The sequence below is a fragment of the Xylaria bambusicola genome, assembly GCF_022495145.1.
Source record: "Xylaria bambusicola strain CBS 139988 unplaced genomic scaffold F5B22scaffold_21, whole genome shotgun sequence".
In the NCBI taxonomy this organism is placed as follows: Eukaryota; Fungi; Ascomycota; class Sordariomycetes; order Xylariales; family Xylariaceae; genus Xylaria; species Xylaria bambusicola.
This window is the reverse complement of record NW_025953574.1, coordinates 83,061-108,941: the sequence shown is the minus strand read 5'-3', so window position 1 is coordinate 108,941 and position 25,881 is coordinate 83,061. Positions and strand designations below refer to the sequence as shown.

The 25,881-nt window shown below is 49.8% G+C and overlaps 11 protein-coding genes across 11 annotated transcripts; 6 read left to right on the top strand and 5 right to left on the bottom strand.

Moving 5' to 3' along the window:
• Positions 1-955: 955 nt before the first annotated feature.
• F5B22DRAFT_636409 (calmodulin) lies at positions 956-1,948 on the bottom strand (the record flags this gene model as incomplete). Its single annotated transcript, XM_047977281.1, has 6 exons — positions 956-990; positions 1,049-1,190; positions 1,243-1,313; positions 1,372-1,497; positions 1,778-1,838; positions 1,946-1,948. 6 exons carry the CDS (start codon positions 1,946-1,948, stop codon positions 956-958), a joined length of 438 nt encoding a protein of 145 aa, XP_047830666.1.
• A 1,158-nt stretch (positions 1,949-3,106) lies between these two features.
• F5B22DRAFT_185165 (t-SNARE) lies at positions 3,107-5,029 on the top strand. The gene is made up of 3 exons (XM_047969457.1): positions 3,107-3,465; positions 3,569-4,140; positions 4,272-5,029. The coding sequence occupies exons 1-3, from the start codon at positions 3,443-3,445 to the stop codon at positions 4,847-4,849; spliced, it is 1,173 nt and encodes a 390-aa protein (XP_047830665.1). The 5' UTR covers positions 3,107-3,442; the 3' UTR covers positions 4,850-5,029.
• On the bottom strand, positions 5,030-7,865 carry F5B22DRAFT_185125 (uncharacterized protein). The gene has a single exon (XM_047969456.1). The coding sequence runs from the start codon at positions 7,702-7,704 to the stop codon at positions 5,209-5,211; it is 2,496 nt and encodes an 831-aa protein (XP_047830664.1). The 5' UTR covers positions 7,705-7,865; the 3' UTR covers positions 5,030-5,208.
• A 1,560-nt stretch (positions 7,866-9,425) lies between these two features.
• F5B22DRAFT_646634 (uncharacterized protein) lies at positions 9,426-9,763 on the top strand (the record flags this gene model as incomplete). Its single annotated transcript, XM_047978761.1, has 3 exons — positions 9,426-9,509; positions 9,585-9,645; positions 9,702-9,763. The coding sequence occupies 3 exons, from the start codon at positions 9,426-9,428 to the stop codon at positions 9,761-9,763; spliced, it is 207 nt and encodes a 68-aa protein (XP_047830663.1).
• Positions 9,764-10,138: 375 nt separating this feature from the next.
• F5B22DRAFT_646633 (clathrin light chain) lies at positions 10,139-10,962 on the bottom strand (the record flags this gene model as incomplete). Its single annotated transcript, XM_047978760.1, has 3 exons — positions 10,139-10,579; positions 10,648-10,856; positions 10,920-10,962. The coding sequence occupies 3 exons, from the start codon at positions 10,960-10,962 to the stop codon at positions 10,139-10,141; spliced, it is 693 nt and encodes a 230-aa protein (XP_047830662.1).
• Positions 10,963-11,376: 414 nt separating this feature from the next.
• F5B22DRAFT_184926 (RNA polymerase II-binding domain-containing protein) lies at positions 11,377-13,479 on the top strand. The gene is made up of 4 exons (XM_047969454.1): positions 11,377-12,017; positions 12,123-12,214; positions 12,274-12,474; positions 12,530-13,479. Exons 1-4 carry the CDS (start codon positions 11,920-11,922, stop codon positions 13,327-13,329), a joined length of 1,191 nt encoding a protein of 396 aa, XP_047830661.1. The 5' UTR covers positions 11,377-11,919; the 3' UTR covers positions 13,330-13,479.
• A 439-nt stretch (positions 13,480-13,918) lies between these two features.
• F5B22DRAFT_184944 (uncharacterized protein) lies at positions 13,919-15,250 on the bottom strand. The gene is made up of 2 exons (XM_047969455.1): positions 14,513-15,250; positions 13,919-14,446 (listed from the first exon to the last, which is right to left on the bottom strand). The coding sequence occupies exons 1-2, from the start codon at positions 15,157-15,159 to the stop codon at positions 13,945-13,947; spliced, it is 1,149 nt and encodes a 382-aa protein (XP_047830660.1). The 5' UTR covers positions 15,160-15,250; the 3' UTR covers positions 13,919-13,944.
• A 709-nt stretch (positions 15,251-15,959) lies between these two features.
• On the top strand, positions 15,960-17,096 carry F5B22DRAFT_184888 (N-acetyltransferase 5). The gene is made up of 2 exons (XM_047969453.1): positions 15,960-16,283; positions 16,347-17,096. The coding sequence occupies exons 1-2, from the start codon at positions 16,115-16,117 to the stop codon at positions 16,748-16,750; spliced, it is 573 nt and encodes a 190-aa protein (XP_047830659.1). The 5' UTR covers positions 15,960-16,114; the 3' UTR covers positions 16,751-17,096.
• F5B22DRAFT_656051 (short-chain dehydrogenase) lies at positions 16,325-17,835 on the bottom strand (the record flags this gene model as incomplete). The annotated part of the gene is made up of 4 exons (XM_047979936.1): positions 16,325-17,094; positions 17,253-17,277; positions 17,337-17,416; positions 17,471-17,835. 4 exons carry the CDS (start codon positions 17,833-17,835, stop codon positions 16,797-16,799), a joined length of 768 nt encoding a protein of 255 aa, XP_047830658.1. The 3' UTR covers positions 16,325-16,796.
• Positions 17,836-19,012: 1,177 nt separating this feature from the next.
• On the top strand, positions 19,013-22,235 carry F5B22DRAFT_606976 (DUF1793-domain-containing protein). Its single transcript, XM_047974958.1, has 3 exons — positions 19,013-19,610; positions 19,668-21,649; positions 21,709-22,235. Exons 1-3 carry the CDS (start codon positions 19,342-19,344, stop codon positions 21,945-21,947), a joined length of 2,490 nt encoding a protein of 829 aa, XP_047830657.1. The 5' UTR covers positions 19,013-19,341; the 3' UTR covers positions 21,948-22,235.
• Positions 22,236-23,460: 1,225 nt separating this feature from the next.
• Positions 23,461-24,737, top strand: F5B22DRAFT_646627 (uncharacterized protein; the record flags this gene model as incomplete). The annotated part of the gene is made up of 4 exons (XM_047978759.1): positions 23,461-23,512; positions 23,615-23,732; positions 23,837-24,177; positions 24,232-24,737. 4 exons carry the CDS (start codon positions 23,461-23,463, stop codon positions 24,735-24,737), a joined length of 1,017 nt encoding a protein of 338 aa, XP_047830656.1.
• Between the last annotated feature and the right edge of the window lie 1,144 nt (positions 24,738-25,881).

Sequence of the window (25,881 nt, the reverse complement as noted above, 5' to 3'; positions counted from 1 at the left end):
TTCTTTTACGTCTACTACTACGTACTGTAATTAGCTCGGCCGAGGCTCCGACTAGAACTCCGATCACGCCCGGCTTTCCGTTCGCCCTGGTTACAGATAATCCGACAAAAGCTATACAAACCGATTTGCCTGGCGAGCCTGGCCGAGCCTGGGTATGGTAGGTATTATCGATATTATGTGCTGACTGTCCATACTGTATCAGGGAGTAATATCGAATCCAGTACACTACAAAATGAGCTATATCCCCGTTGTCCTCCAAAGCATTCACACTTACAAGATACCTACTCCAGCAAAAGCTATAATAAGTAGCAAGATTAGGATTGCCTCAACCTCGAAAGACAAGTAGAGATAACCTTGGAAGTCTTCTGCTTACCTAGGGTCTACCTACACTACGTATGCCTACCTACCCCACCTTTGAGAGCAAACATGTGCCATTCGGCTCGAAATAAGGTGCAACCTCATAGTTTAGTTGACTGGAACTGTTAAAGTTGCTTGGCTAGAACCGATGAAGCTGGCGGCTACCACCTCACATGGGCTCACAGCTGACACGACCTCGTGGGTTGATGGGTACAGGCAAAAGGGAACAATGTTGCAAGGCACGTATATCATGAAATAGATGATAGGTCGAGACAATGGAGAAGCAAACGGGCACGTAGCAAGATGAATCCTCAATTACCACTCAATTATCACAAGCCCCTTTTGAGAGGAGACACGAAAAAGACGAGGCTGGGCCCTTTGGTGGAAAGCCCATCCCACTTCTCGTCCATCAAGCTAGATAGTCCCATATGAGAGGAACATTACACGGCGACAGTCATTAAACCTCAGTCAACACGGTTCAACTCCAGCTCCAACCTTCCTATGTTAAGGGAAAAGAAACAGACCATAAAAAGCGTCTCATGAGATGTATTGGGTATGTAACGGACTATAAAGGCTTGCGCTGTGGGACCGAACAAGTTTACTTTTGCATCATGAGCTGGACAAACTCGTTGTCTGCGGGTGGTTAGTATAACAGGGACGAAATTGAGGTTTGCTGTGAGGCATGACGTACAATCGATACGGCCATCACCATCCTGGTCGGCCTCGCGAATCATTTCATCAACCTCCTCATCAGTGAGCTTCTCTCCAATCGACGTCATGACGTGACGAAGTTCAGCCGCCGAGATGAAACCGTTGTTGTCGCGGTCGAAAACCTGGTTAAACGTCAGTCGCCAACCGACCCCATCCCCCAGAGGGTATACAGACCTTGAATGCTTCTCGGATCTCCTCCTCAGAGTCGGTGTCCTTCATCTTGCGGGCCATCATGGTCAAGAACTCTATGCACCCAAGCGTCAACCTGCAGCCCACCATCGCATTACGACATATCTATCTTACCAGGGAAGTCGATAGTTCCGTTGTTGTCGGCATCGACCTCGTTGATCATGTCCTGAAGCTCAGACTCGGAGGGGTTCTGGCCTAGTGATCGCATGACGGTGCCGAGCTCCTTTGTTGTGATTTGTCCTGCAATAGAGTACTCAATCAGCGCCAACCGCGCCGACTACTAGACAGCAAGACTGGCGAAGGGGTAGAGAAGAGTAGAAATTCTCGGTGTATACGATCGCTCGAGAAACAAGTTTTGACAAGCGACTAAGGGGGTTGGGACGTCACGCAAGGCTATTCTCACCATCACCATCTTTGTCCTACATGGGGAGGCATCATCATTAGCGGCGAGTCAACTCAGCAGCGAGCTTCAGGAAAGCGACGACGCAGCGCGGATGGGTTACTGAGGGGCGATGCCTACTTACAAATAGGGAGAAGGCCTCCTTGAACTCGGAGACCTGCTCTTCGGTAAGGGAATCGGCCTGGCACAGGGGGGGAGAGGTTAGCATGGTGCAAAGTCTACGAGCGCGGGGCTCTCAAGGTAATGGCGTAAGGCGGGGAACACTGGTGGCTTTCGCAGGGAACTGACCATGATGGAACGCGATGAGAATCTGCGTTTGTGAGCGAGTGTCGAGGGCGCTAGTTATGGGGAATAAAAAGCACGAAGCCAAATGGGTGGTGGGATAGGTGTGGTCTTGTAGGAGGAGTGTGGAAGATAATAGTATCCTCGTTCGATTCCACGAGTCGGCCTTGAAATAAGAATGGGGGGGGGGACTGATGGAATGGGTAGCAGGGCTGACGACGCTATTTTAGAGGCGGTGGGAGGCCACTCAGAAGGCTAAAAGTCCTTGGGTAAGGCAGCCTTAGGTCCTGGGCACCTACCTACCTACCTACTTCGTAGGCACTCCGCCGTAACACCTACCTCCCTAAATGTCAATCTGTAACGTGAGACAAGCAGGGCTTAGATGCCCCTCGCTATTTGACAAGAAACCAATAGAATACGGTAGCTAACATTCAACTTCGTTTATAATACCTAACGAGTATAATAGTACATGGGTATAGATAGAGATAGCTTCGTGTCAAATGGGACGCCTGTTCTGAGTTCTCGGGCAGCGTTATTGTTGAAAAGGAGAATCACAAATTGTCCCTGCACTGCTTCTACGGCTCAGAGGGCTTCCTGTCCAAGATATTTCGTGAACAGCCTTTGCGAATGCCGAGCTACATAGTAAATATTTTGGCATAGTGCAAATTCGGTGATTTGGCAAGATACATACTGATGATTCCACCACCAAATTTGTGTAGGCAGCTCTTGCTTCTGCCTGGTCAAATTCTTGGTAGTATGAGACCCAATTCTATACTCTAGATGGAGGCCGAATTGTTCTATTTACCTAAACCCCCTTAATGTAAGAAAATTATGGCATGAATATCGAAATCTACTTCCTAGATATTATCTTGCTACCTACTGATGATATCGATGACCAGCCCGGCACCTGCCCACATTCAAGTAGGCATCTTCGCGGTAGCATTACTTACCAAGCATGCGACTTTCATGTATACATTTATGAATGTTGTTAGTTTCTTTTTTTTTTTTTTTTTTTCCCTAGAACAATTGGCATGATTTCAGGATCATGTCTATAGTGGATGTTAACAAATACCTGTATTAATACGTAGATATCTAGGGACCTAGGAAGTCAGAGCAAGTCAGAGGCTTCACTACCTAGGTATCTGCAGCACTAGAACCCACACTCGCCCATTTTAGCGCCATCCAACACGCCAACTTGAAGCTACGTCAGCTGTACCTGGCAGCTCGATACAAACCTAAGTACTTACTGCTTCACTCACCTTTCACTGACCAAATTCACCAAGAATCCATGCCGTCGCTTGTATGCTACGATAACTCTGTATCACTGATTCGCGCCGTTTACATGTAACCGCTGCACTGCTACACCGTCTCAAACCCTGCTCGCCGTCTCTTGTCCATTGTCTCTCCGGCTTCGTCTTGTCTCGGTTACTGTTCGTCCTCGCACTGCATAGCAAACATCAGGCACACTATTGACGGCCGTATTGGCCTTCTTCGGCGTCCGCCATGTGGCGAGATCGCACCAACCTGTAAGTAGCCACTGCGACCGAGTTCTGTTGAAATCAATCATGATACAGCTCTCTCTTCCCGTTATGGTACCTGTCATTAACTGCGGGATCTCCTGACAACTAGTTATATATCATATCGACAGTCCTACGCCCACCATCCGGCCAAGAAGACACGGTACGGCCTCGGACCCAGTAGAAATGGCTTTCAAGATTTCGGCTCCGGTAGCGGCATTGGAGGTGCCGGCGCGGGAGGAAGTGGTGCTGAGGACACCCAGGGCTTGCTGTCAGGAGGCGATTACCACGACGATGGGGACACCGTCATTGAGATGGACCTGCTACCACCTCGATGGGCCGACATTAGCGACGAGGTGACAGACCTCCTGGCCGATGTCGCCCGCAAGTCCCAGACCCTTGAACGCCTACACCAAAAGCACGTACTGCCAGGCTTCAACGATGAGGAGGCTAAGCGCGCCGAGGAGGGCGACATCGAGCGCCTGACCCAAAGCATAACGAAGGGCTTCCATGACTGCCACCGCTGTATCCAGCGAATTGAGAAGATGGTCCGCGAGGGCCAGCAGACCGGCACAATGACGAGGGCCGAGGAAGTAATGGCCAAAAATATACAAATCAACCTTGCCAGTCGCGTCCAGGAGGCCAGCGCTGGCTTTCGCAAGAAGCAGAGTGCCTATTTAAAAAGTGCGTTTTCATTTTTATTACCTAAACATGGTCTAGCTTCTCCAGGATGAATCCTCGCTGCGAGCGGCCCAAATGTTTCGCTAGTCATTCCATCTCAAGACGACGTATATGCTAATCTTATGCTCCAACAGAACTGCGCGGCATGTCCAGCTTAGGTGCCGCATCGCCCGGCGGCGACCGCGCCGCGACGCCCCTCGGGGCCCCCAGCGCAACAAGCTATGCCGCGGACCCTTCGCTGCTTGAGTCCGATGCAGACCGATCTTACTCGCAGTCGGCGCTGCAGCAGACGACGGCCCAGCGCCTGCTACATAGCAATGATGCCGTCATCCTGCAGCGCGAGCGCGAAATCGAGGATATCGCACAAGGTATTATTGAGCTGTCGGATCTGTTCCGAGACCTCCAAAACATGGTTATCGACCAGGGCACCATGCTCGACCGTATTGATTACAACGTCGAGCGCATGGCCACGGACGTAAAGGCCGCGGAGAAGGAGCTCGTCGTCGCCTCGGGCTACCAGAAGAGATCCACCAAGCGAAAGCTCATTCTCTTGCTTATACTGCTCATCGCCGGTGTTATAATATTGCTCGCTCTCAAGCCCAAATTCCACAGTGGCAGTAGTGGCAGCAGTGGAGGGGGCAGCAATAGTCAAAATGATGATGGAGCAGCGATAGGGGATGCCCAAATAGGTACAAATGGTGGTGAGGGTTGAGATCAACGGGCAGACTGCTTGACAGCGAATGAGCCATGGCAAGCAGCCCGCGACAAACCGGTGACGTTTCAAATCTTGATTGAGTTGGCATATGTGGCCCATCTGCGCCATAGCCTTGTAGCATTAGAACCTAATGAGAGCGAAGCAGGCCATAGCACGTGCGCTAACGTCTGCGATTGGAACTTTTCTTTGTCCTAGCCTATCTATTCCCATGATGTAGGTATTGATATCTACTTGTACATATTTTGTCTACAAGGGTTGGGTATCGTCTGTCTATATTTATATATACAAGTTCATACAAAGTTGTTATTATACAACATTTATACAGGCTTCATCTTGGGCAGTCCACGCTGCCAGGCTCAGTCATCCATGCCACTTTCATATTCCATCGGCTCCGCCGGTTTGCGACTGCGAAGAGTCGCACCGAGGGGACGTTTTCGAACTATCCTGATTAGATCCTCTATGGGCGGCAGTAGTTTACCGCCCCAGGCGTGGTCAACCAGGGTCTTCATTTCATCCAGTCGAAGAGTATTGCTCGCTCTCATTAAACGCTGCCTAGTGTCCACTGGAGTGCTCGGTCCGTAAATATTTACGAAGCAATTCGTCACGACGAACCGAATTTTCCTGTAATGGAGCCACATGCCTCTATCATTGACAGCGCGTAATAATCGAATCGCTTTAGTGATCTGCGAGCCTTGAGATAGGCGTCGGTGTGACTCAGCGCCCGATCTGGGTTGAAATCCTTGTCCTGGATGAGCGAGGAAGGCATTTTCTATCATTTCAGTTAAACCCTTGCTGTCAAATAGTTCATGTAGAGGGTGATTATGGTGGTTTGTTGGGATATCTTGAGGGATGTAGACCCCTAGGAGATTCTCGACGCCTCCAAGCGGATATCTTATAGCTTCCGGAAGGTCCCAGATATGGACGGGTATAAGTCCAGGCCGGAAGGACATTGAGGTGAGGAACATGTCTACGACCTCGACGGAAAGTCTTGCCAGGTCCTCGATTTGTCCTCGCCGAGCCATGCTAAGCATAATAAGCTTCCAGAGGCTAACAGGCACTGGCACGTCCATAGATTTCAGTTGGCGGAAAATAGAAAGATAGAACACAGAGGGCTGGGAATCAAGACGTTTTTGACCGTGTTTGTAATCCTCAATCAAACTGTCATAAATATGACTTGCTTCCTCAAAGTTGAGAACAATATTCCTTGCCTTCATATGCTCAAGGATTTGCAGCACGCCGTCTTGGCTTCTCCTCTCAAAGCGAAGTCGTAGTACATCATTAGCTACACTCCGAGCTGACTGCTCGAAAGCCACAAGCCTCGAGATCAACAATAGCCTTAGGGTTTGCCAGTCAGATGTATCAGCTGCAGAATCGATCAGTCGGGTTTGAAGATTGAGATCATCAAAAACTTCTGGATGAAGATCGCTTCGTACAAGATCGTCAAGAACTTCATTGTCATTTTGCTTCGCTAGATAGAAAATAAGACGGAAATAATTTGACTCTACAACCGAAATGCCATGTTCTCGAAGTTGAGCGATGCGATTTAAGAGACCTTCGGCGTTTCCCGCTCGGAGAGCAATGGATTGAAGAGATAGAGGCCCTATTTTCTCGACGCCAATAGCCGATACTGTTGAGATTGCAACATCTAGGCTCACCCAAGAACTTGCAAACCACTTAGCCCCAAGCCGATCATTATAGTCCTTGGCAGTGATGCCAAATGTGCGTCCGTGGACGAGATTCATGAATTCTCGAGATAGATCAGATTGCTCATCCTTCGCCACTGCGGGCGTAAACTTCAAAGCTGCATGCTCTTTACGTGTAAATTTGTCATTAGGGTAATAACCTTGCAAGAATCGAAGAAACGGTCGAACTGGTGCTAGAAGCGACGGTTCTTCGCCATGTATAATAAAGATTCTTCGCCATTTCCTAGCCAATTGCGATTCTCCGAGATTGAAAAGGTAAGGGAGCAAAGTTGTATAAAGCTTCTTCTCAGGGCTGGTCTTGTAGAGTGCTAAGAGTGTATCCATTCGGTAGAGTTCCTTGTCGAGAACGAACTCTTTTATAAGATTAGTAAATTCGTCCAAGCCGGGATAGAAATTAGGTATCAGCCGAAGTTGCCATTGGAGAGCTCGTTGATGCTGATGAGTGCGAAGGAGATGTTTCATGACAGTAGTGTATAGATGTGGCCATTTAACTCGATGCAAATGGTACATCCATTCGCTGTAAACCCATACACCCTCCAAAATAGATGAATCATCCGACATGAGAGCCCCGTCTAGCATGACGCGCCAAAACATCTGAGCTAGTGGGCTGTCTACGTCAAACAAAGTCTTGCGACCCCAGAGCGCCTTCCACACGTGAACTACCCCCGCAGGTCCATTAATGCGCATCTGATAGTCGAGGAGGCATGCCCACAGGGCCAGGTCTCCGGAATTCTCAAACTTGTCGACCAATAATGGGCTGCGCCATTGTTTGGCAGGACCCTGGCGAAAGAAGTCGGTTTCGACGGCGAGGCGGTTAGGATCAGCTAGCAGAGCACTCCACTTGCGAAAAGCCTTTGTCTCTTGAATCAGAGAGCTGCTCAGGGGGGTTTGTGAAGGTCGCGAAGCAACAATGATCCTAGCCGGCGCGTGAGAGAAAGACAGTATCTCGGGACGAATCAAATCATAATCCGCTACAGAACTGCGGGGCGATGATACTGAGAAGACTCGCGTGCCACGGTCGGCTCGCACGACGGAATGGCGAGTCTCGTCCGCATGGCGCTGGAAGCTAGGAAGCGAGAGAGAACATCGTGGATGAGGGACGGATCGCTGTGGCTGTATCTGTCGTAATGCTCGGGTCGCCAATCGCATTACTGCGATGCCCGGTTACATACCAGAGGGCGCTTGAGAGAACGCAACTCTAGTTTCCAAGCACCTGCTATGGCAACTATATAGAAATTGTTGCCCATGCGCATTGGTAGGTAGGGAATGGTAGGCCTAAGGTGGGAAAAAAAAAAAAAAAAAAATCAAGGCTACTACTGTAGGGTGGGGAGATCCAGCAGATACCTAGGTACCTACCTACACCTAGCGCCACTGTACCATTCACTATGTACACGCCCTCCTGGCTTACAGACCCAGTGAGACGAATATTCCCATTACACCATCAATGGGACCTTGAACATAGAGTATCGAAATATTCTAGAAAGGAATTCTTGGGGTCTTTTATAAGTAGATTCCCCACGCGCATACTACTCAAGCGCGAAATGCCCAGAATAACCAGGAGTTGTGGGTGAGACGACGGGATACATACACGTCACTGTCTGTGAATTCAAAAGGTTAGCTGTGCTTATTAAATACCCAAACATCATCTTTAAGCGCCGTTTTCCCTTTACAGCAAGTTCCTTATCGTTCGGGTAGATCTGTATAATGTTGTCCTTCGTATGCAATATACTGGTAGAGTACCATATATTGCCCGGGGACACCGACCAGCCAAAACGAAGAGCTTCTTCTATAATGAAAATACTGTAGGTAGTACTGTAGGTATACCGTTTAGTCCGAAAACGATAACTATGCTGCTCCAAAAAAAACCTAGTCGGCGGTCTCAAATTGATAGTCAGTAACTGTCGACAACATATTTACAAGGGCTGCGAAAGTCATCGGCCAACCAATTCCTTCTTGGCTTTGGTAGTTGACTTTGACTCTATATCTAACTAACCTTAGACGCCTAGGTCTTATTGACTCGTTTCATTTTCGATGTTGCATGCATGTCTCCCGAAGAACATGAACAGCCCTTAGCTTAAAGTGCTTGCCTGGGACAATGAATGGTTATTCTGCAAGCTATTCGATTATCTGCGGTAAAGTATATGGTCACAGGCTGTTTCTGAATTGCAGCCCATGGCCATTTCAATAGTGATACCACTTAATGTGTGGTAGTATAATGAGCCGAATAGCTGAAAGTGAGGCTGCTTTCCCTCTTGACGATGCCTTAGCTCCCAAGTGGGGTCCATTTGAGGCTTCTCTTTAGACAGCAACTCCTCCATAAGAGCCATCAAAACGATGAATACCTAGATATTCCAGCAACCTCATCTATGCATTTGTAATGGTCCAGAGAGCTTGCTTCTCTCCTGAATACTCATGTACCTACTGCCTCCTAAATGTATACCTATATGTAGGTACCTACGTGATACCGCCCACTATGACGCGCTAATGAACCCCCAGCAAGTCAAGCTTCAACAACGCTAATCCCGATTAGGCTCAAAGGTACTTAAAGTACTTTGAGCTATTTAGCCGAGGAATAGACGACTAGTCAAACCAGGCTGTCGTCCAATCGAACCATTCCAAAGGACAAGACCAATCAATCTATCAACGCCTGATTCTGGTCCATAGCTCAGTCGTCCAAACCTCCGTCCCCTTCTTCGCATAACCATCAATATACTCGCCGCCAAACTTCACAATGGGGTACGTACGCTATGATTCGGAGGGAAAGAGAGCTTCGCACTACAAATGACGGGCCAATGGCCTGCACGGCATCCTCTAGCCCGGCTCCTCTGCCGCTCTACATCCGAGTATGCTGACGAGCAATGCAACGCAGTATGGTCAACGCCCCGAACAAGGTGCCCCAGTACCAGCGCTTCTACCAGCAAGCCTATAAGCAGCACACCCGACTGTGGCAGATTGTATGTCATCTACCGTCCTCTAGTGATGTTCCTCTGCCGGTGCCGAGCCTCTCCGACTGACTGAATATGACGCAGCACCCCCGAAGCAACATGCTCATGGTTCCCTACCAGGTCCTCCTCTGGGGTACCCTCGGAGGTCTGTTACCAACGACATAGTCATCGTTACGCTCTATTTCTGACAATTGCGTCTAGCTTCCTTGTACATGATGGGCCGCAAGGTCTTGGGCTACAACACTTGGTTCGGCAAGGCATAAGAAGCGAACATCTTGTACATGAGTAAATGGAGGTCATATGATACAAACCGGCACGCACACCCAGGAAGTTTTACTAGGTTCATCAATAGAGTCGTTCACGCAATGTGTTCATATTACCATCGGCTCCCTCTATCTCTTTTGTTCTGTGGCTTGATACCGAACCATCCCTGAAATTCATTACGCCATGACACCACGGGATTAGGGTCGACGGTGATGCTAAACTGAATTCTCATCAATGCGTCTGACTTGTCTACAATACAACCTAAAACACTCCGAAATCTGGTTGTCGCGAATTTGTGGTTGGGTGAGCCTCATCACCGCACCAACCAACTTAGACCAAACAATACATACTTGCAAATATAGTGTGAGATGTGTTCAGGCGCCGGGTGCTTTTTCGTCCTTCCGCAAGCTAACCAGCAACTCGCGGAAGCGGTCCTTGCCCGAGCCACTGGCACCACCCTTCGGTCCCTTGCCGCTCACGTCCGCAAGCTTGGCAATGCGTTCCCAGCTCGTGCCACCGGATGTTGTGTCGTCGCGACCAGCCAGGAATTGCTCCTCGTCTTTACGGGTCTGGGTAATCATCTTGTCCTTCTTGTTATTATAGTTTTCGTAGAATTCGTCAATATTTTCCTGAGCTTCCTTGATCGTCTGGGCCTTTTGGGTAGCAAACTCTTCGGCTCGCTTCGTGTTGGCGGCGTCGCGCTTCTCGCGCCACTGCTTGATGACCTCTGGCTCTTGTTCTTCCTCCACATAGGTACCATAGCCAGAATTATAGCTTACAGAGGGGCCGGTAATGCTGCCCCCGGGACCGACTTGCTGCTGAATCATCAGTGAACAAGCCTTAGCGTGTAGAGTGTACAATAGTATTGAGTTTCGATACATACCTCATTGGAGGTGAGATCGGGGAATTGGCTCTCAAACTGTGCGTTGCTGCCGGTGTTTTCGTCTCCGAGGAGGTCGCCTGATGGGTCGGCTAGAGCAGCGCTTTCGTTACCGGTTGCGAACTGTGTTGCATCATCTCCCAGAAGAGCGCGCTCGCGGGCGAGGAAGTCATCGGCAGATGGTGAGCCAACGTCCTTTATCTCAGTTTGTGCTACACATCGGTTTTGTAAGTATAGGGACCGCGAAATCTGCCGCAATGCCGCCTAGAGCTTACCACCCGAGTCGAAGTCGTCCAAGGACGGGAAGCGGTCGGCCATATCGATATCGGTGTCTGGGACTATGGTGAAATGAGCGTAAAGGGGAAGCGTGGGCGAGAGCTAGTGTTTGTAGGTCGGATTGCGCTGTAAAGAACACCGTTACTTCTCTGAAATGAAGGCAAAGGACTGGCTGGACGGGTCAATATCCTTGATGTTGCGTTTGGCGATGTAAGGTCTACAGTCTAAACACAGTGGAGCTCAGCCACTTGCATAGGTATCTAGGCGTCAGCTAAAGTTACCTACCTAGGTATCTAAGTACCTCGATAGATCCCTGGATGCTTTCCTACTGCACAGAAAGGCAAGTACTTACGCAGGGCTCGGCAGGTACGTTCCCCCTTCCAAGGTTATGAGCTGATTGGGCCAATGTTATCTGGCCTCATAAGCTTCACCTATCATCACGTGCACCCATTAGCCCCTACAACACCACCCTACATAGCTTGTGTTTACATGGTTTCCACATGAGCAACCAACTATCACTGCCAGTAGAGTAGGCAATTACAACAAGGATAATCGTGTTTTCGGCCGCCTGAGTTACGAGACAAGACTCAGGAGTATTTTAAATAGGTCTATTATCGTCGCCACCCATGTTCATCGCACTCCAACACTGACCTCGTCTCTTGGAACCTATGCGGAATTGGGAGGACACGTTAGTTCTGGGGGTATTTTCACAGTAGCTAGAGTCAGCATCGATCAGCCATCTGCTTTCGCACTGCCTTGTTCAGCTTGAATGAGCATTTGCGACTTCACTCGTAGATTGTTGTTGACTTAAAGAATAAACCCTCACCTATCAAACGTCTGAAACAAACACCCAATCGCCGTCGTCGCTCGTCTACATTGACGTCTACGTGGACGAGGATTTGGGTGATCAGCGGCATACACACTGTATCTTGTATCTTGCTTTCAGGAGACAGAAGAAGCGCTTGTTACATTTACGTCGATATTTGACGATCCTTTGCCATGGCGTACAACGATGATGCTGTCCTTGCCAAGCTCTCGTCTCTCTCTGAGACGCAAGACAGTATCGTTAGCGTAGCTCAATGGATTATGTTTTACAGGTATTGCGATCTCCCCTGGCTTCGGCAATCACTGTGGCTTCCAATCATCTGTTTCTGCTGCTTTCGCTATGTGGTGCGCTCTACATACTGACTGTTTGTCACTAGGCGTCACGCAGACCGCACCGCCCAGCTCTGGCTGCAGAAACTGAAAGATTCATCCAGTCACAAACGCCTGAGCCTTATTTACCTCGCAAATGGTAAGCCAAAGCAAAGTCAGGTCCATATGCACGTAACTTTGACTGACATGATCTTGCAGAAGTCGCACAGCAATCCAAAGCCCGTCGCAAGGAAGAATTTCTCGTCTCGTTTTCGCCCGCTATCGCCGAAGCTGTTGCTGTTGCCTACAAGGGCGCACCGCACGACGTCCAGCAACGCATCCGTAGAGTGGTTGACGTTTGGAGAGACCGTGGTGTCTTTGAAGGGCCTATTCAACAAGCCGTCGAAGCCCGAATCCATGGTAAGCAATATCGCAGTCCTGTGGCTCAATGACATTGTGTATTCACCTTAAACAGATCTTGATAAGGCTCGTGGCAGCACCAAGGCCGGACTTGGTGGTTCCATATTCGGTTCAGCTTCCGCATGTCCAGCGGAGTTAACACCTCTTGTTGCGCCACAACAAAATGTCACCAAGGTGGCCTTGAGCACAAAGCCTACGATGACTTCTGCAAACAAAGACTATGATGGTCTCATGGCCCCGGGCAGTACCGTCCCTTCGGCTCCGGTGTACGCTGCCCGACTGAGCGGTCTGCTCAAAACATTAGCCCAAGCAGAGGGCGCAGTAGAGCAATCAGTTAAGGCACGAAGAGAGCTTGTTAACCAGCTCCAAAAGCTTCTAGACGCAAACAGGAATGCCTTGATAGAAGATGAGAACGAACTGGAGAACGTCATGCAAAAGAGACTCAAGGTTGAAGATAAGAAGGAGGAAATAGAGAAGGCTATCATGGCCGGACTTCCAAATGACGAGCCCTATCCAACTGGCAATGCTCAGGAGGAGGAGCCAGCTGTAGAGCTAGATAGACCGGAAGTGGAGGCCTTGACGCCGCTGTCGAACGACGAAGACTTTGAACCAGAACCCAACCCAGCACCCGAGTGGTCGCCTGAATTCCCGCCAGAAGACACGGATTTCAGCCGCGTCGTGCCGACCATGCAGACAACGTCCTCCATAGGCTCGCCGTCTAAGTCTGTCGAGATTTCAGCCAACGGTGCTAAGAAGCGACGCCTAGAAGACACGAGTGATTTTCCCGATCTGGGAGGTGACGGCATCGAGGCTGACGTAGCTGAGATACTGCGCAAGGATAGTAGCAGCAACTAAGTTGACGAAAGGAAAACATTCAAGAAACAATATTGTGGGCTAGGTGCTCATATTCCAAACTACACCTTCCATCGAAATGTACCTTCTGGTCAGTATGACCAAGAGTGGACTTTTTATTTTTTATATTTCTGTACAACTATAGCGTGTTTTGACACAGCAACATGGAGGAGGCAGGTAGGCTAGGGATAGCTACTCAGCACGCTCGGTCGCTGAATAGCTCAAATTCGAAGTACAATTATATAACCTCCGTGAACCGTAACAATACATCTCAGAAATCGTCACCTTGTGTCTTACTTTCGTATGGGTATGAGACTCGCTGCTAGTGTTTTGAAGTTTTCTTTCTCTTTTTCTAATGCATTCCTTGCTCGAGATTCTAATGCCGTATCTGCCTATCAGATGAGATCAAGGGTACAACAAACGCCCAATTCTATTCTGGGCGCATCATTCCCTGTAATTTCCTTCCAGCAAGCCACAAAGGGGAAAATAAGTATGTGCATGTATCGCAAGTTCGGTATCTTACCCTCCAGATCTTGTCTTGTCCGATATACCAAAGGAAAGCTTTAGTCACTCTCCAGGTTGCCACTAAAGCCCCAAATTCCATCATCATTTCGTTCTCTAGGCCGATTCGGCTTGAGCTAATAATCGCGCTCGCCAGCCGTTGCAAACTTCCTCAAATCCACCAACGACGTCCCGACAGACGCCGGCACATTCGCGGTTCTGTAACCTCTCTCCCCAGTTGCCTCTAGCCAGCCACCTTTCGCCTTCTTCTTTGAGCTCCTCTTCGCGTCTCATTTCTGATACCATCTCTTTAGCTGTCCTAAGCCTCCTAGTAGCGGTCGTGGTTGTCTGTCGTGACATGTGTAGAGTGTCGGATAAATAATTCAGTGTCTGCACTAGATCTGATGTAACTGAGTGTAACGCCGCCAACGAGTCGAAGGCCGAGGTGGCGGGCCGCGGCATGTCATTAGATACGCTTGCGAGTATTGGTAGCAAGGCATCGATGGTTTCCGGGTCGGGTGGAGCAACCAGCGGTGAAAGCAAAGGGAAGGTAAGGTTGTGTAGTTGCCTCGTCTGATGTGTTAGATGTGTCGCCATAGCAGAGTGCGCAGTTATCAGTCTGTTATGGAATCAAGTCAGCATGACTCTGGCCTCGCAAATTTGGATAGGAAATTTAGAGTCCGACCTTGTAGTACTGCCCTCGACCCCCGACTGAGAGCCGAGGTCCCTCAAACCATCTGTCACCCGTTTGAACACGCCGTCCGCAGGACTTCCTGTGCTCTCAGTTCCCCTCCGTGCGAGCGACTCAACTGCATCCATCTTCGCAACCAGGCTCGGTGGCATACCAGGCGAATCGAGATCGGACTCTGAGCCATATTCGCTACCATCATAGGCACTCTCCGTCCGGCGATGGCCACGAGTAGTTGGTGAAGGTACGCTCAAACTGCCATTTTTTGTCCTACTAGGCAGGTCTATCTGGCTTGTGACATCGACACCACTGTCCCTCACGCCGTCGAGGGGCTCGCCTTGCTGCTCCTGAGGCTCGTAATCATCACCGTAGTATTCGTCCTCGTCCCCAGATCCTGATAAAGCGTCCGCCAATTCGTCCGCCAAGTTCCCTAGGCCGTTATCTTGACCGCCGGCGCCACTGCCGCCGAGCTCGTGAAATTCAGCCTCGTTCATGCTCTGGCGAAGAGGCGTCAGAGGTTCGTGAAAGGAAGACTTGGACTGGCGGCGGGCGCTGGGGGACGCGTTGGGGCTCATGCTGGCGTAAGTCGCATCAAAATTCGACGAGTGCCGCGAATGACGCGGGGTGTGTGGTGATCGAGACATGGCCTCTTCTTCACTTGATGCTCACTTGATGTTGGAACTGCGAGCCAGCGTGGGGCGGGCGAACAACAATGCCGGATGCGCCAGATGGTGTGTTTGTCACAGTTTGTCTCACTCGGCGCAAACGTCCTTAGATGGATACGCGTTGGGTATCACTTGGTCGCAAGAATGGGCGGGTTGTTAAATTAGCTGGCCAAAGATGAGTGGAGAGGGACCAGTATATGACACTGCTACAGCTATATTGGAGAAGCTAAATACCTACGGTAGTGGGATGGCTGATGAGTTGGCAAGTAAGTGCATGGCCGCTATTCTGGCTGGGCGAAACTCTTTGGAGGCTATTGCAATGCACTGTCCGGATAGCTCTGGATTGTGCAGGGCAGGGATAGGTATGTAGTTCAGGACCAAGTGGTTTTCGATTGTAACGCAGTCTTCACCATTTGACAATGACAACTGTATGCTAGTTGAATGTGTACATAATAGATAGGCACCGATATCATGATGTATCATCAGGAAACCAGGCATGTAAATACATGCTTGCCTACATAATAAGTACCTACATATGTACCTACTCCATACATACATACCTTACATAGGTAAGTACGTACCTAGGTAGGCTCCGTAGGTACTTAAGGTAGGTAGTAACCTACGCAGCTATTACCATTGGTGCCTGCATGTACTGTAGGTAGGTAGTTTCCTACATTATATACCTACCTAGGTAACTACAAGTACCTACCTATCTACCTGGCAGGTACACAGGTGGAGGAGGCCAGAGAATGGACACATGTGGACAAAAAAGGAAAAAAAAAAAGACAAAAAAGAGAGAGGGAGAGAAAGATGTAACTACTCCCCCGCTAAGGTGGCCCATAGCTATCTCTGTGCTAAATGAGTTTCTTATTTCAACACTCTTCATAAGTAGACTTATGTTGAAGTTGCTGTGGCATCCGCCAGCGCCAACATCATGACCTCTTTTCGTGCCTTTACTCCGGCTGATCTCAATCGTTTTGCCAAATGCAATCTCGACCCCCTGACCGAAACCTATGACATAGGGTTTTACCTGCAATACTATGCTAAATGGCCATCACTATTTCAAGTTGCTGTTGACGACAAAGGAAACATACTGGGCTACAGTAGGTCTTCCTTTGCATGTACGACCACCGCATGAGATGATGTCCTCTTAACCTTCCTTGCAGTCATGGGCAAGACCGAGAGTTCGCCTGACTACTTTAAGCATTCTGAGCACTATCTTCCATGGCACGCCCACATCACCGCCCTCACTGTAGCTCCCGAAGCGCGTCGCTTGGGTATTGGCAGGATTCTCACGGAAAAACTCGAGGCCGGTGCTGAGGCTGCCGATGCCTGGTTCGTTGACCTTTTTGTCCGCAAAAGCAACGAGAAAGCAATCAGGTTCTACGAAAACATGGGGTATAGCGTTTACCGCGTCGTCAAGGATTACTATGGTGATAATGTCAACGACCCCACCGCACACGGCGAAGACGCCTACGATATGCGAAAGCCCATGAAACGAGACAAAACACTCAAGCACATTCGGGACGATGGGCGAAATCATGCCGTTGAACCTGACGACGTTTTCTGAGTCTCCCAGGCCTTTCCGTATTGCATTGTATTCCCTTTGCCTAATTCTACATGCCTCCATCAACCGACTGGACAGTGCCAGTCACGTACTTACTATCTGGTCCCAAGAGAAACGCGATCACCGACCCAACCTCTTCAGATGTACCTTGGCGCTCAAAAGCAGCTTCCGGCTCAGGAGGTGTTCCTCGAATGAGTTTTGCTGGGGTGTAATCGTGGAGCTTCCACGCCTTCTCCATCAATGGTGTGAAGATAGCGCCGGGTGCTACCGCGTTCACTCGGACTTCTCGATGGCCGTTTTCTTTGGCGGCGGTCCTTGTCAGACCAATGATACCATGCTTGCTGGCACTGTAGAAGTTATTTGTGAGTAATTGTATTTCATACAAAACAATTTTTGAATGTGCTCGGGACCAAGCAGCGATCACCGCGAGTATCAGCCATGGATATTGTGATACTTTAGATGACTATAGTCTCATCAGGCTTAAAAGATATGGGAAACCACGTACTCATATGCACCGTACTTCGCGAAACCTAAACCGGTAATTAGCTTCATCCGCGAATGACACTTACTTGGGAGTTCAGCACAGTACCTTTGAACCCATGGATGGAAGAGACGTTAACAATAGAGCCTCCGTCGACGATTTTTTGAAGTTCAGCCCTCAGGCAGTACCTGCCATCTGTTACATGCCTTGCACTTCAGGTCGGATATAGTGATTTGACTAACATGGTCCCCGTCAAGTTGACTGCAATAATCTTGTTCCATTCGTCATCATCCAAGTCTTTGATTTCTCTGACACCGTGGTGTTTGCCAATGATGCCAGCAACATTGGCGGCGCCGTCGAGTTTTCCGAACTTCTCTACAATCCCGTTGATCCATGCCTCGACCTCGTCTCTTTTTGATATGTCTACCTTGGTGATGCTGTAAGGGACGTTGAGGGGCTGGAAATAGGCCTCCGCTCGGCTCATGGCGTCCGGGTCGACATCAGCAATGCAGACAGTGCCGCCCCGTTTAGATAGGATTTGAGCAGTCGCGAAACCAATCCCACTGGCACCGCCAGTGACAGCGAAGACCATACCAGCGAGTGCCATTTTGTGAGGTTACGAGGATTTGAGATGCTCTATCGAAACAGGTCCTCTGGGTATGTGAGCTAGCTAATTCGAATTCCTATTCTGAGTATTGCTCTGCCGCCAACGAACAAGTCTGACTCGACACAATGTGAGTAAGGAGAAAGGTGCTAATACAAACCTTAAACCTAAGATATGCTTCTTCCCTGACAATTCCCATCCGTCGTCACCCCGCGAACTCGTTGAACCCCTCTCGCTCGAAACACCTACCTAGTGCAGTTCATAGGAGTACGGCCCGGTAGTGGAGATGGGCTCCCTAAACGAGCGGAAAATGTGCATTGATTGGCGCGGAATAATAGGCGTTTCTGGTCCACAGACTACGGCCATACAAGGCTCGGCCTTTCTCGCCGAGACAAAACGGGAAACCTGTTCCTCTCTTCACATACGGGAGCCATTAACACGTTGCTGTAGGCGAGACAGACCCTTGAGGTTGTAAACACTGGAAGAAGAGGGCGTTACATTTAACGCTGCCTTGATGAAGGAAGTAGATTTGAAGATGGGGGCGATACTATAAGGCCGTATATTGCTCTCGCTATACCATATATAGCTTTCCGAGATACTTATTAGGACGTCTCTTTCTACACTGGCTAACTATCCCCTGACAAGTAGGTAACCCAAACCGTCATCTGGCACCTCGATGGCGTCTAGAACTTGTATGAAGTATGCAACCTGCGTACTCGTAGGCACATCGCGCGTAGCTTAGCACAGCCCCGCTTCCGCCTTATACCTACTTGACTCTAAGGATGAGCCTCGGTTCCTACCAAGCCTTGGAAGATGAAGGTACATTAGGATCTCTGATAATGCTTCAGTAGGCGGGTGATTCGGGCCCTAGCCCTTGAAGAGCACCCGCGAGTCTGCACCGTTCTCATCCCTACATGTAAGTACCCTTACTAGGTAGGTACCATCTGCTGTACAGTAAGATAGAGGTGCCGCCTCGTGCTAGGTACCTACTTATGTAGATATCTTACTACCTATGTATTTACCTGCTCATAACGCAAGTACACCAGTCGGGTAGTCGGGTACCTACAGTACCTACCTACCCTACTGCTAATTATTACCTGATACAGGTTAGTGACGCGGGCAGAAACACGGGGTAGACGAGACCCCGTGCAGACGTTGGGTAGGTGTGATGTCACTTTCAAGGCCGCGTTTGACTCTCGATTAGCTGTCTCGGAGTCTCCCAATGCAACTCTACAAGCTATTCCACTCTCCTCTCCACTACTTCGTAAACCCCAGCTCAGCTTCAGCTCGTGATCGGACTCCGCATTCTCACTTTGAGATTATTGATGGTCTGAGCTGCTCTGGTTTTTCGTCATTGTTAGCATTACTCTATTATATATCATAGCGACCGGGTTTTATGTACTACAAGAATCCTTTATCGTATCTCCGCTGTTTGCGCTCCAATCTTTTCATTTCCTTCAAATACTTGTGGGCGGATGAAAGCTGCTTAGTATCCTCCTGCTACTGGCCATGAAGCTGTGTATATGGCCTGCTATTGCGGCTTTGGCCGTTACCTATGCCAATGCCTCGACTCTGACGCCTCCTGTGCTGCCGCTTATTGTGCGCAATCCTTATCTGAGCATTTGGCTGCCACACGCCCGTGATGCTCCGTGGAAGAACTGGCCCATGTTTTGGAGAGGTGAAACGGTTGGCTTCGCTGTTATGGCCTCTATCCCGCATTCTCGGACCGTATATCCGTTGCTTGGCCGCCCACAAGACTTTCTAGACCACAGCTCGAGGTGCGTACGGCCAGCCCCTCACAGCGACTGTCACATGCGACAACTAACTGGCTGCAGCTACAACATCTCGCTTCCCCAATATGACGGCGCAACTTTTGACGCCTCCACCACTAATCTCACATATACTATACAAGGCACCGACATAAAGATAGTTTTATCGTTCCTATCGCCTATCACCCCTACATCAACATTGCGGCAAGCTTTCCCTGCTAGCTACCTTACTTGTTTCGTTGAAGGCTCTACCGACTTGAGCCTATATCTAGACGTCAACGGAGAATGGGTAAGTGGCGATAGGGGGAGCAAGATTCAATGGGACCTCGAAGAGCCTCGGGTAGGTCATTCGAAAACAAGCCTGAAGACCTGGCGCATCGCGCGGGCCGGGGAACAACTTTTCACCGAAGTTCAAGACCGCGCTGAATGGGGTACGCTGCATGTCTCAGCGCCGAGCAACGTAAAGCATCAATCCGGAGAATCCCGTCGGATACGCAGGGCGTTTGCCGAATCGAGCTCGCTAACGAACGAAGTTGACGATGCATATCGGGGCATTTTCGAGGAAGAACCTATCTTTGCGTTCTCGAAGACATTCAGGTTGAGCAAGAATACGACAACGTCTTCTCCCCTTCGCCATGACAGCATCGTTTTCACTTTCGCCCTCACACAGGACCCAGTGGTCCAGTTTGCCTCTGCCCGAGGGCTGACCTTGATGCGGCCCTTGTGGGCCTCGCATTTCTTTACCGCCGAAGAGATGGTACAGTATCACTACGACGACTATAAGACGGCGATTCATCTTGCACGGAATTATTCAGATCAATTAGCCAGAGATGCCTACGCTTCGGGCTCAAAGGACTATCAGGATATTGCGGCCTTGTCTGCCCGCCAAGTGCTCGGTGCCACACAATTCTCTGGAACTCCCGACTCCCCCATCATATTTCTCAAGGAGATCTCATCGAATGGTAACTTTCAGACCGTTGATGTCATTTTCCCGGCTTTCCCGTTCTTCCTATACACCAACCCACAATGGCTCGCTTACCTCCTAGAGCCTCTCCTCGAGCACCAGCTCAGCGGCCAGTATCCTAACGACTACAGCATGCATGATCTCGGGGCGCATTTTCCCAATGCTACTGGACACAGTGACGGTAAGGATGAGTATATGCCTGTTGAAGAGTGCGGTGACATGTTGATCATGGGTCTCGCATTGGCAAATGCTCTGAAAGACAATACGCAACCTGCATTTACTCTTAACGCACCTCCAGAGACAAAACCTCTTGGATCAGGACCTGAAAAGAGTCCACTAAACATCGATGCATATGGTATGGATCATACAAGAAAGGGTATCGGAGCCATGGGCGAGAAAGCTGCTGCAAAATGGCTACGCCACTCATATAAGCTTTGGAAGAAGTGGACAGGATATCTCGTCAGAGAATCATTGATCCCAGCCAACCAGCTCTGTACGGATGACTTTGCCGGCTGGTTAGCAAATCAAACCAACCTGGCTCTCAAAGGAATCGTTGGGATCAAAGCAATGAGCGGCATCGCGAATCTAGTGGGCGAGGAGGCTGATGCCAAGTATTATAGTAGCGTGGCGGATGATTACATCGAAAAGTGGGAAGGATTTGGCTTATCAAGAGACAAAACTCATGCTAAGTTGGCATACACCTGGTGGGGAAGCTGGACCACATTATATAACCTCTTTGCCGACGCGCTTCTGTGTTTCCACTTACCTGACGATCACTCAACGACACGGAGACAGGGGCAAGGACAAGGACAAGGACAAGGACAAGGCTGGGATTCGCATCAGAGGCCCATCGGCGATGCAGGCGCAGAAATGCTCAAGCCGAAGAAGTTCATCCCTGATGAGGTTTACCAGATGCAGAGTGATTGGTACCACAATGTGCTCCAGCGGTATGGGCTGCCACTCGATAGCCGCCATCTATACACCAAGAGCGACTGGGAATTCTTTGCGGCGGCAGTTGCTAGCAAGGAAGTGAGGACGGAGATTTTGCAACATGTGGCTACTTGGGTCAACGAAACTGTTACTGGTAAGCCTCATAATCGCGCGGGGAGCTTCAACATGTCACTAACAACGGAGCAACTACAGACCGACCCTTCACGGATCTCTATGAAACGGAAGGCGAAGGTGAATTCCCAGGTATCTTTTTCATGGCGCGACCTGTGGTGGGCGGGCATTTTGCGTTCTTGGCATTGGAACGAGCGTGCGAGGGCAAGGCATCCGAGGGGCTTCGATTCCTCGATTCCACAAGGCCAGCGGAGATCGATGTGCAGCAAGCATTGGCGGCTGATGTAGCAGAAAACCAGCCAGAAGTAGGTGAGCTGTAATAGGTAACACAGATGCATACAAGAAGAGTCAGTACCTACATACCCAGATGAGAAGGGAGAGTGCATAGGTAGAACTCGAGATATAGGGTACTACGTAAGTAAGTAGCCTTAAGAATTGTTGCAAGGGCTTGAAGCTCCAATGAACCTGTGTGTAGAGGCTTGATCGATACCAACGCCAGGTGCCTACCTGCTACCCACCGGTAGCGATATAGGTACTCCTAAATAACGCAGATGTACATAGGTAGGTAGGTAGGCACCACAGCTCCAATGAAATACCTAGCGAAGAGATACATCCTTCCTTGCTTACAGCAAGTAGCTGCCTGTGTACCTAGATGTAGGTAGGTAGGTAGGTACATTACGTAGGTAGCACGAGAAGGTACCTGGTACCTTGGTAGGCAGCATCTTGGGGCGAGCCAAGAAATCTGCGCTTCCCCAGTTTTTCCCTTCCCTTCCACCCCTTAGCCGATGCATCTCCATTCCACCCATTCCACCCATTCCATCCATTTCCCATCTTTTTTTTTTTTTCTGCTGCGCGTTGTGCATGAACAGCGGCTCAACATCACGCATCCTCCATCTCGCCCGTCTCCCCACGGATTTCTCTCGACCAAGTTCGCGCAACAGATCTACCTACCTACCTACCTACCTAAGCAAGCAGAGGTAAAAGAAGGGAAAGCCTTAGTCGATAGACGAGGTGAGTTGCGGCTTCGCCCCCAAATATCATCATCATCCCATTCCACTTTTTCTTTTGCTTCTCGCGTCTTACCTTTTGCTTTTTGTCGCACTTGCCGTACGTCGGCTTTATACACACTGGCTTTGAAGTCGCAAGGCACTCCCACGCAAGTATACCACTCACTCACTACCTGAGCCATCCCGAGGTATCCTTAGTACCTACCTACTACCAGGCTACTACCTAGCACCTACACACATTGCCACGGTGCTTTCTTTGTATGCGCACACTGTGAGCTCTTCTTCGCCCATTTGTTCCTTCCTAGTGTCCTTCCTGTCCAGAACAAAACAAGCAGCACTGGTTATGTTATCCAGCCAGAGCCTTGTCCACACTACACCTCATTTTTACCACCTTCTGCCTGCAGCTGAATTTTCTGAAATCACTGAATTCTATTCTCCCCTCTATCCCCTTCGCCCATCATTTCCTTCCTCCACTTCCTTTTCCGCCGCCTGTGTGTCTTTTCGACTATTGACCGCATCAGCCAATGAACTGGCATCTGCGAACTTGAAAACTTGACACTATCAACCTTGATCGTTCAACTCTCACACCTGAATTTCGCCCGCGTCATTCCATCTTTTCCCAGCTCCTTGCATAGGTACATCCACACAGTTCATATCCTCTGCAAAATCCTCACATACACACAAGACCTGTAGTAACGCTACACTGCGCGCGCCTTCGGCCAGAGCAATCTGTATTCAGTGCACTGCCTTGCTCTCTCCCGTGAGGACATTCATTGGCTTATACATATCATCACACCTAGAAGTGACGCCGTTACCTCGCCCAACCATGGCAACCACTGCAATGGATTACGAAACCGCCAACGGAGATCGTTATGATGGTAAGTACGAGGGTTCGCAGGTTGTTATTGCGCCCTTGCCAGCGTCGTAGCATCACCAGCCTATACAGCTTCACTGATCACTTTATTTTTCGCCTTCAACAGATGACGGTCCTCGCTATGAGCGTGACCAACGTAGCGCCTCTCCCCGAGCATCCCGCGACGATGGCATTGATAGCTCCCGGCGCCGATCTGCCTCCCCGGGCAATGCCCAGGCTACTCGGTAAGCAATTCCTGCTACACCATTGATCGACTGCCATAACATTATTCTCGGCTTGTGCCCGCAGCCTTGTCGCATCATTACCTAACACAATTATTCGTCATCAGGGCTCCTAAAGAAGATAATAACAAGGACGAGGACGGTTCTGTCAATCCTGGATCTAACCTCTTCGTCACTGGAATCCATCCTCGCCTCACCGAAGCCGAAGTGACTCGTCTCTTCGAGAAGTATGGCGAAGTCGAGAAGTGTCAGATCATGAAAGATCCTCACACCAAAGAATCACGAGGCTTTGGCTTTGTCAAGATGGTCACTTCCGAACAAGCCGATGCTGCCAAGGAAGGTCTCCAGGATGAAGAGATAGAAGGACGGTCCCTCAGCATTGAGAAGGCTCGCCGTGCGCGACCCCGAACCCCTACCCCCGGAAAATACTTCGGCCCACCGAAAAGAGGTTAGTATCCCACTCTTCCTTTGGTAGTCATAGTTTTAACTTTGTTGTACATAGAGCACGGACGTCCTCGCTTTGATGACCGTCGTCGTGGTGGCGGTTATGGTGGTGGATACGGTGGCGGCGGTCACTACGGTGGTGGTTACGGCGGCCGTGATGACCCTTATCGTTATCGCGGAGGCGGTGGCTACGACCGCCCTCGCTACGAGGACCGCGGTGATCGTGGTTACCGTGAAGACCGAGGATATGACCGCAGCTATCGTGAAGACCGAGGCGGTTATAGTGGTGGTGCTGGCAGAGATGATCGCCACGATCGTGGATATGAACGACGTGATCGCAACGACGACAGCTATGGCCGGGTTGATCGTTATGGAGGCCCCCGTGAGGAGCGTGAACGATATGGTCCCCGCGGTGGCGACGACAGACGTGGCCCTGGTTATGAGAGAGACCGCTACGACCGCCCTGATCGCGACGGTCAACGGGCTCGTGACCCCGCTGCTTCTGGTTACGGTGAAGCTGCCCCCCGAACCGATGGCCGTGAACCGTATGCTGGCGCCCCCTAGTATGGCGGCAGTGGGCGTTTTTAGATGGAGTTCACTCATACTTTAAGTCCATCATTCAGAGTGTCTTTCCATCCTTTTCAAGGATATCAGATTTATCCTGACTAAGCAGCCCAAATCTAGTGGGCTCGCAATTCTCGGTCACGCAAATTCGGCAGATACCATTCAAAACTGCGACCTCTGGAGTTTGTTTTCGGCAGGTATACATGGATGGAAAAGGCTTCGAGTAACCGTTGTGTTTTATTTTCATTTTCCCTGCTTTTCCTTGTCATTTCCTTCTCCTTTTGCTATGTATTGGTTTCGGACGTGTTCTTTTTACAAAAGGAGAGGTTGGATGCTGCGAAGGTTGCAATGGGCCTGTGCTACTCGCAACGTTACTGTTTGTCGCAGGAATTTACCAGGGAAATTCTTGGAGGAAGTGTTTAGGTCAACTGGCAACACCCCCCTACACACACACTCAACACATTTACCAACCCCTTGGGTCCGCCTTCGCCACAGCCTTCTTTTCCCGTGGGATCGGAATCGGTCTTTCAGCCTTTCACGTGTATCATTATTTCTTCCGGAGTTACTTTTCCAGCTTGACGAGCAAGACGACTGAGCCAGCCTTCAGCAACATTGTCGGAGCAGATATTCGAGACAGCTCTGCATTGTGGTCCTGCAGAATGCAACACGTAATTGATCATTCCAAAAAGGTGCACCATTAAATCGACTCGACTTTAATACCGTAATTTACCAAATGCTTCACGCCCTAAATATCGCTACATTCAGCCACGTTTCAATTTCCCAACAGAATGCTGAATTGTATAACGAAGCCTGGCCACTGTAACACCTTGGCCCTTCTTAGTGGTGCTGCGCTCTCAGATTACATCAGTCCGCATTCAGTGCCTTGCCAATTACCCCGGCTTTCAACACATGTTGCTCTTCTGATGTTGCCAGGAGCAGTCAGACCCGAATCTTAATAGGTAAAGTATCCCCCACCCCGTATCAACTGCTAATAGCGATTTGTTTGCATACCCCCAAAGTTAATTTTTGGGGAGGAAGACATGGGCCGAAACATCAGGCGAAGCCCCCGGCCCTGCGCATAGATGCGGGCAGAAGAATCCCCAGGATAGGACACTGCAAATTGTTTCCTTTTGGTCTTTTTCGA

What these genes read in the sequence shown, in the direction of transcription:
- F5B22DRAFT_185125 (XM_047969456.1), bottom strand. Translation starts at nt 7,704, where the DNA reads ATGCGATTGGCGACCCGAGCATTACGACAGATACAGCCACAGCGATCC.
- F5B22DRAFT_184926 (XM_047969454.1), top strand. Translation starts at nt 11,920, where the DNA reads ATGGCGTACAACGATGATGCTGTCCTTGCCAAGCTCTCGTCTCTCTCT. An exon ending in CCTTATTTACCTCGCAAATG is followed by an intron (nt 12,215 to 12,273) that starts GTAAGCCAAAGC and finishes ATGATCTTGCAG; the next exon opens with AAGTCGCACAGCAATCCAAA. An exon ending in CGTCGAAGCCCGAATCCATG is followed by an intron (nt 12,475 to 12,529) that starts GTAAGCAATATC and finishes CACCTTAAACAG; the next exon opens with ATCTTGATAAGGCTCGTGGC.
- F5B22DRAFT_184944 (XM_047969455.1), bottom strand. Translation starts at nt 15,159, where the DNA reads ATGTCTCGATCACCACACACCCCGCGTCATTCGCGGCACTCGTCGAAT. An exon ending in GTCGAGGGCAGTACTACAAG is followed by an intron (nt 14,447 to 14,512) that starts GTCGGACTCTAA and finishes ATTCCATAACAG; the next exon opens with ACTGATAACTGCGCACTCTG.
- F5B22DRAFT_606976 (XM_047974958.1), top strand. Translation starts at nt 19,342, where the DNA reads ATGAAGCTGTGTATATGGCCTGCTATTGCGGCTTTGGCCGTTACCTAT. An exon ending in TTTCTAGACCACAGCTCGAG is followed by an intron (nt 19,611 to 19,667) that starts GTGCGTACGGCC and finishes AACTGGCTGCAG; the next exon opens with CTACAACATCTCGCTTCCCC. An exon ending in GGTCAACGAAACTGTTACTG is followed by an intron (nt 21,650 to 21,708) that starts GTAAGCCTCATA and finishes GAGCAACTACAG; the next exon opens with ACCGACCCTTCACGGATCTC.
- F5B22DRAFT_184888 (XM_047969453.1), top strand. Translation starts at nt 16,115, where the DNA reads ATGACCTCTTTTCGTGCCTTTACTCCGGCTGATCTCAATCGTTTTGCC. An exon ending in AGGAAACATACTGGGCTACA is followed by an intron (nt 16,284 to 16,346) that starts GTAGGTCTTCCT and finishes CCTTCCTTGCAG; the next exon opens with TCATGGGCAAGACCGAGAGT.
- F5B22DRAFT_185165 (XM_047969457.1), top strand. Translation starts at nt 3,443, where the DNA reads ATGTGGCGAGATCGCACCAACCT. An exon ending in TGGCGAGATCGCACCAACCT is followed by an intron (nt 3,466 to 3,568) that starts GTAAGTAGCCAC and finishes CCTGACAACTAG; the next exon opens with TTATATATCATATCGACAGT. An exon ending in GCAGAGTGCCTATTTAAAAA is followed by an intron (nt 4,141 to 4,271) that starts GTGCGTTTTCAT and finishes ATGCTCCAACAG; the next exon opens with AACTGCGCGGCATGTCCAGC.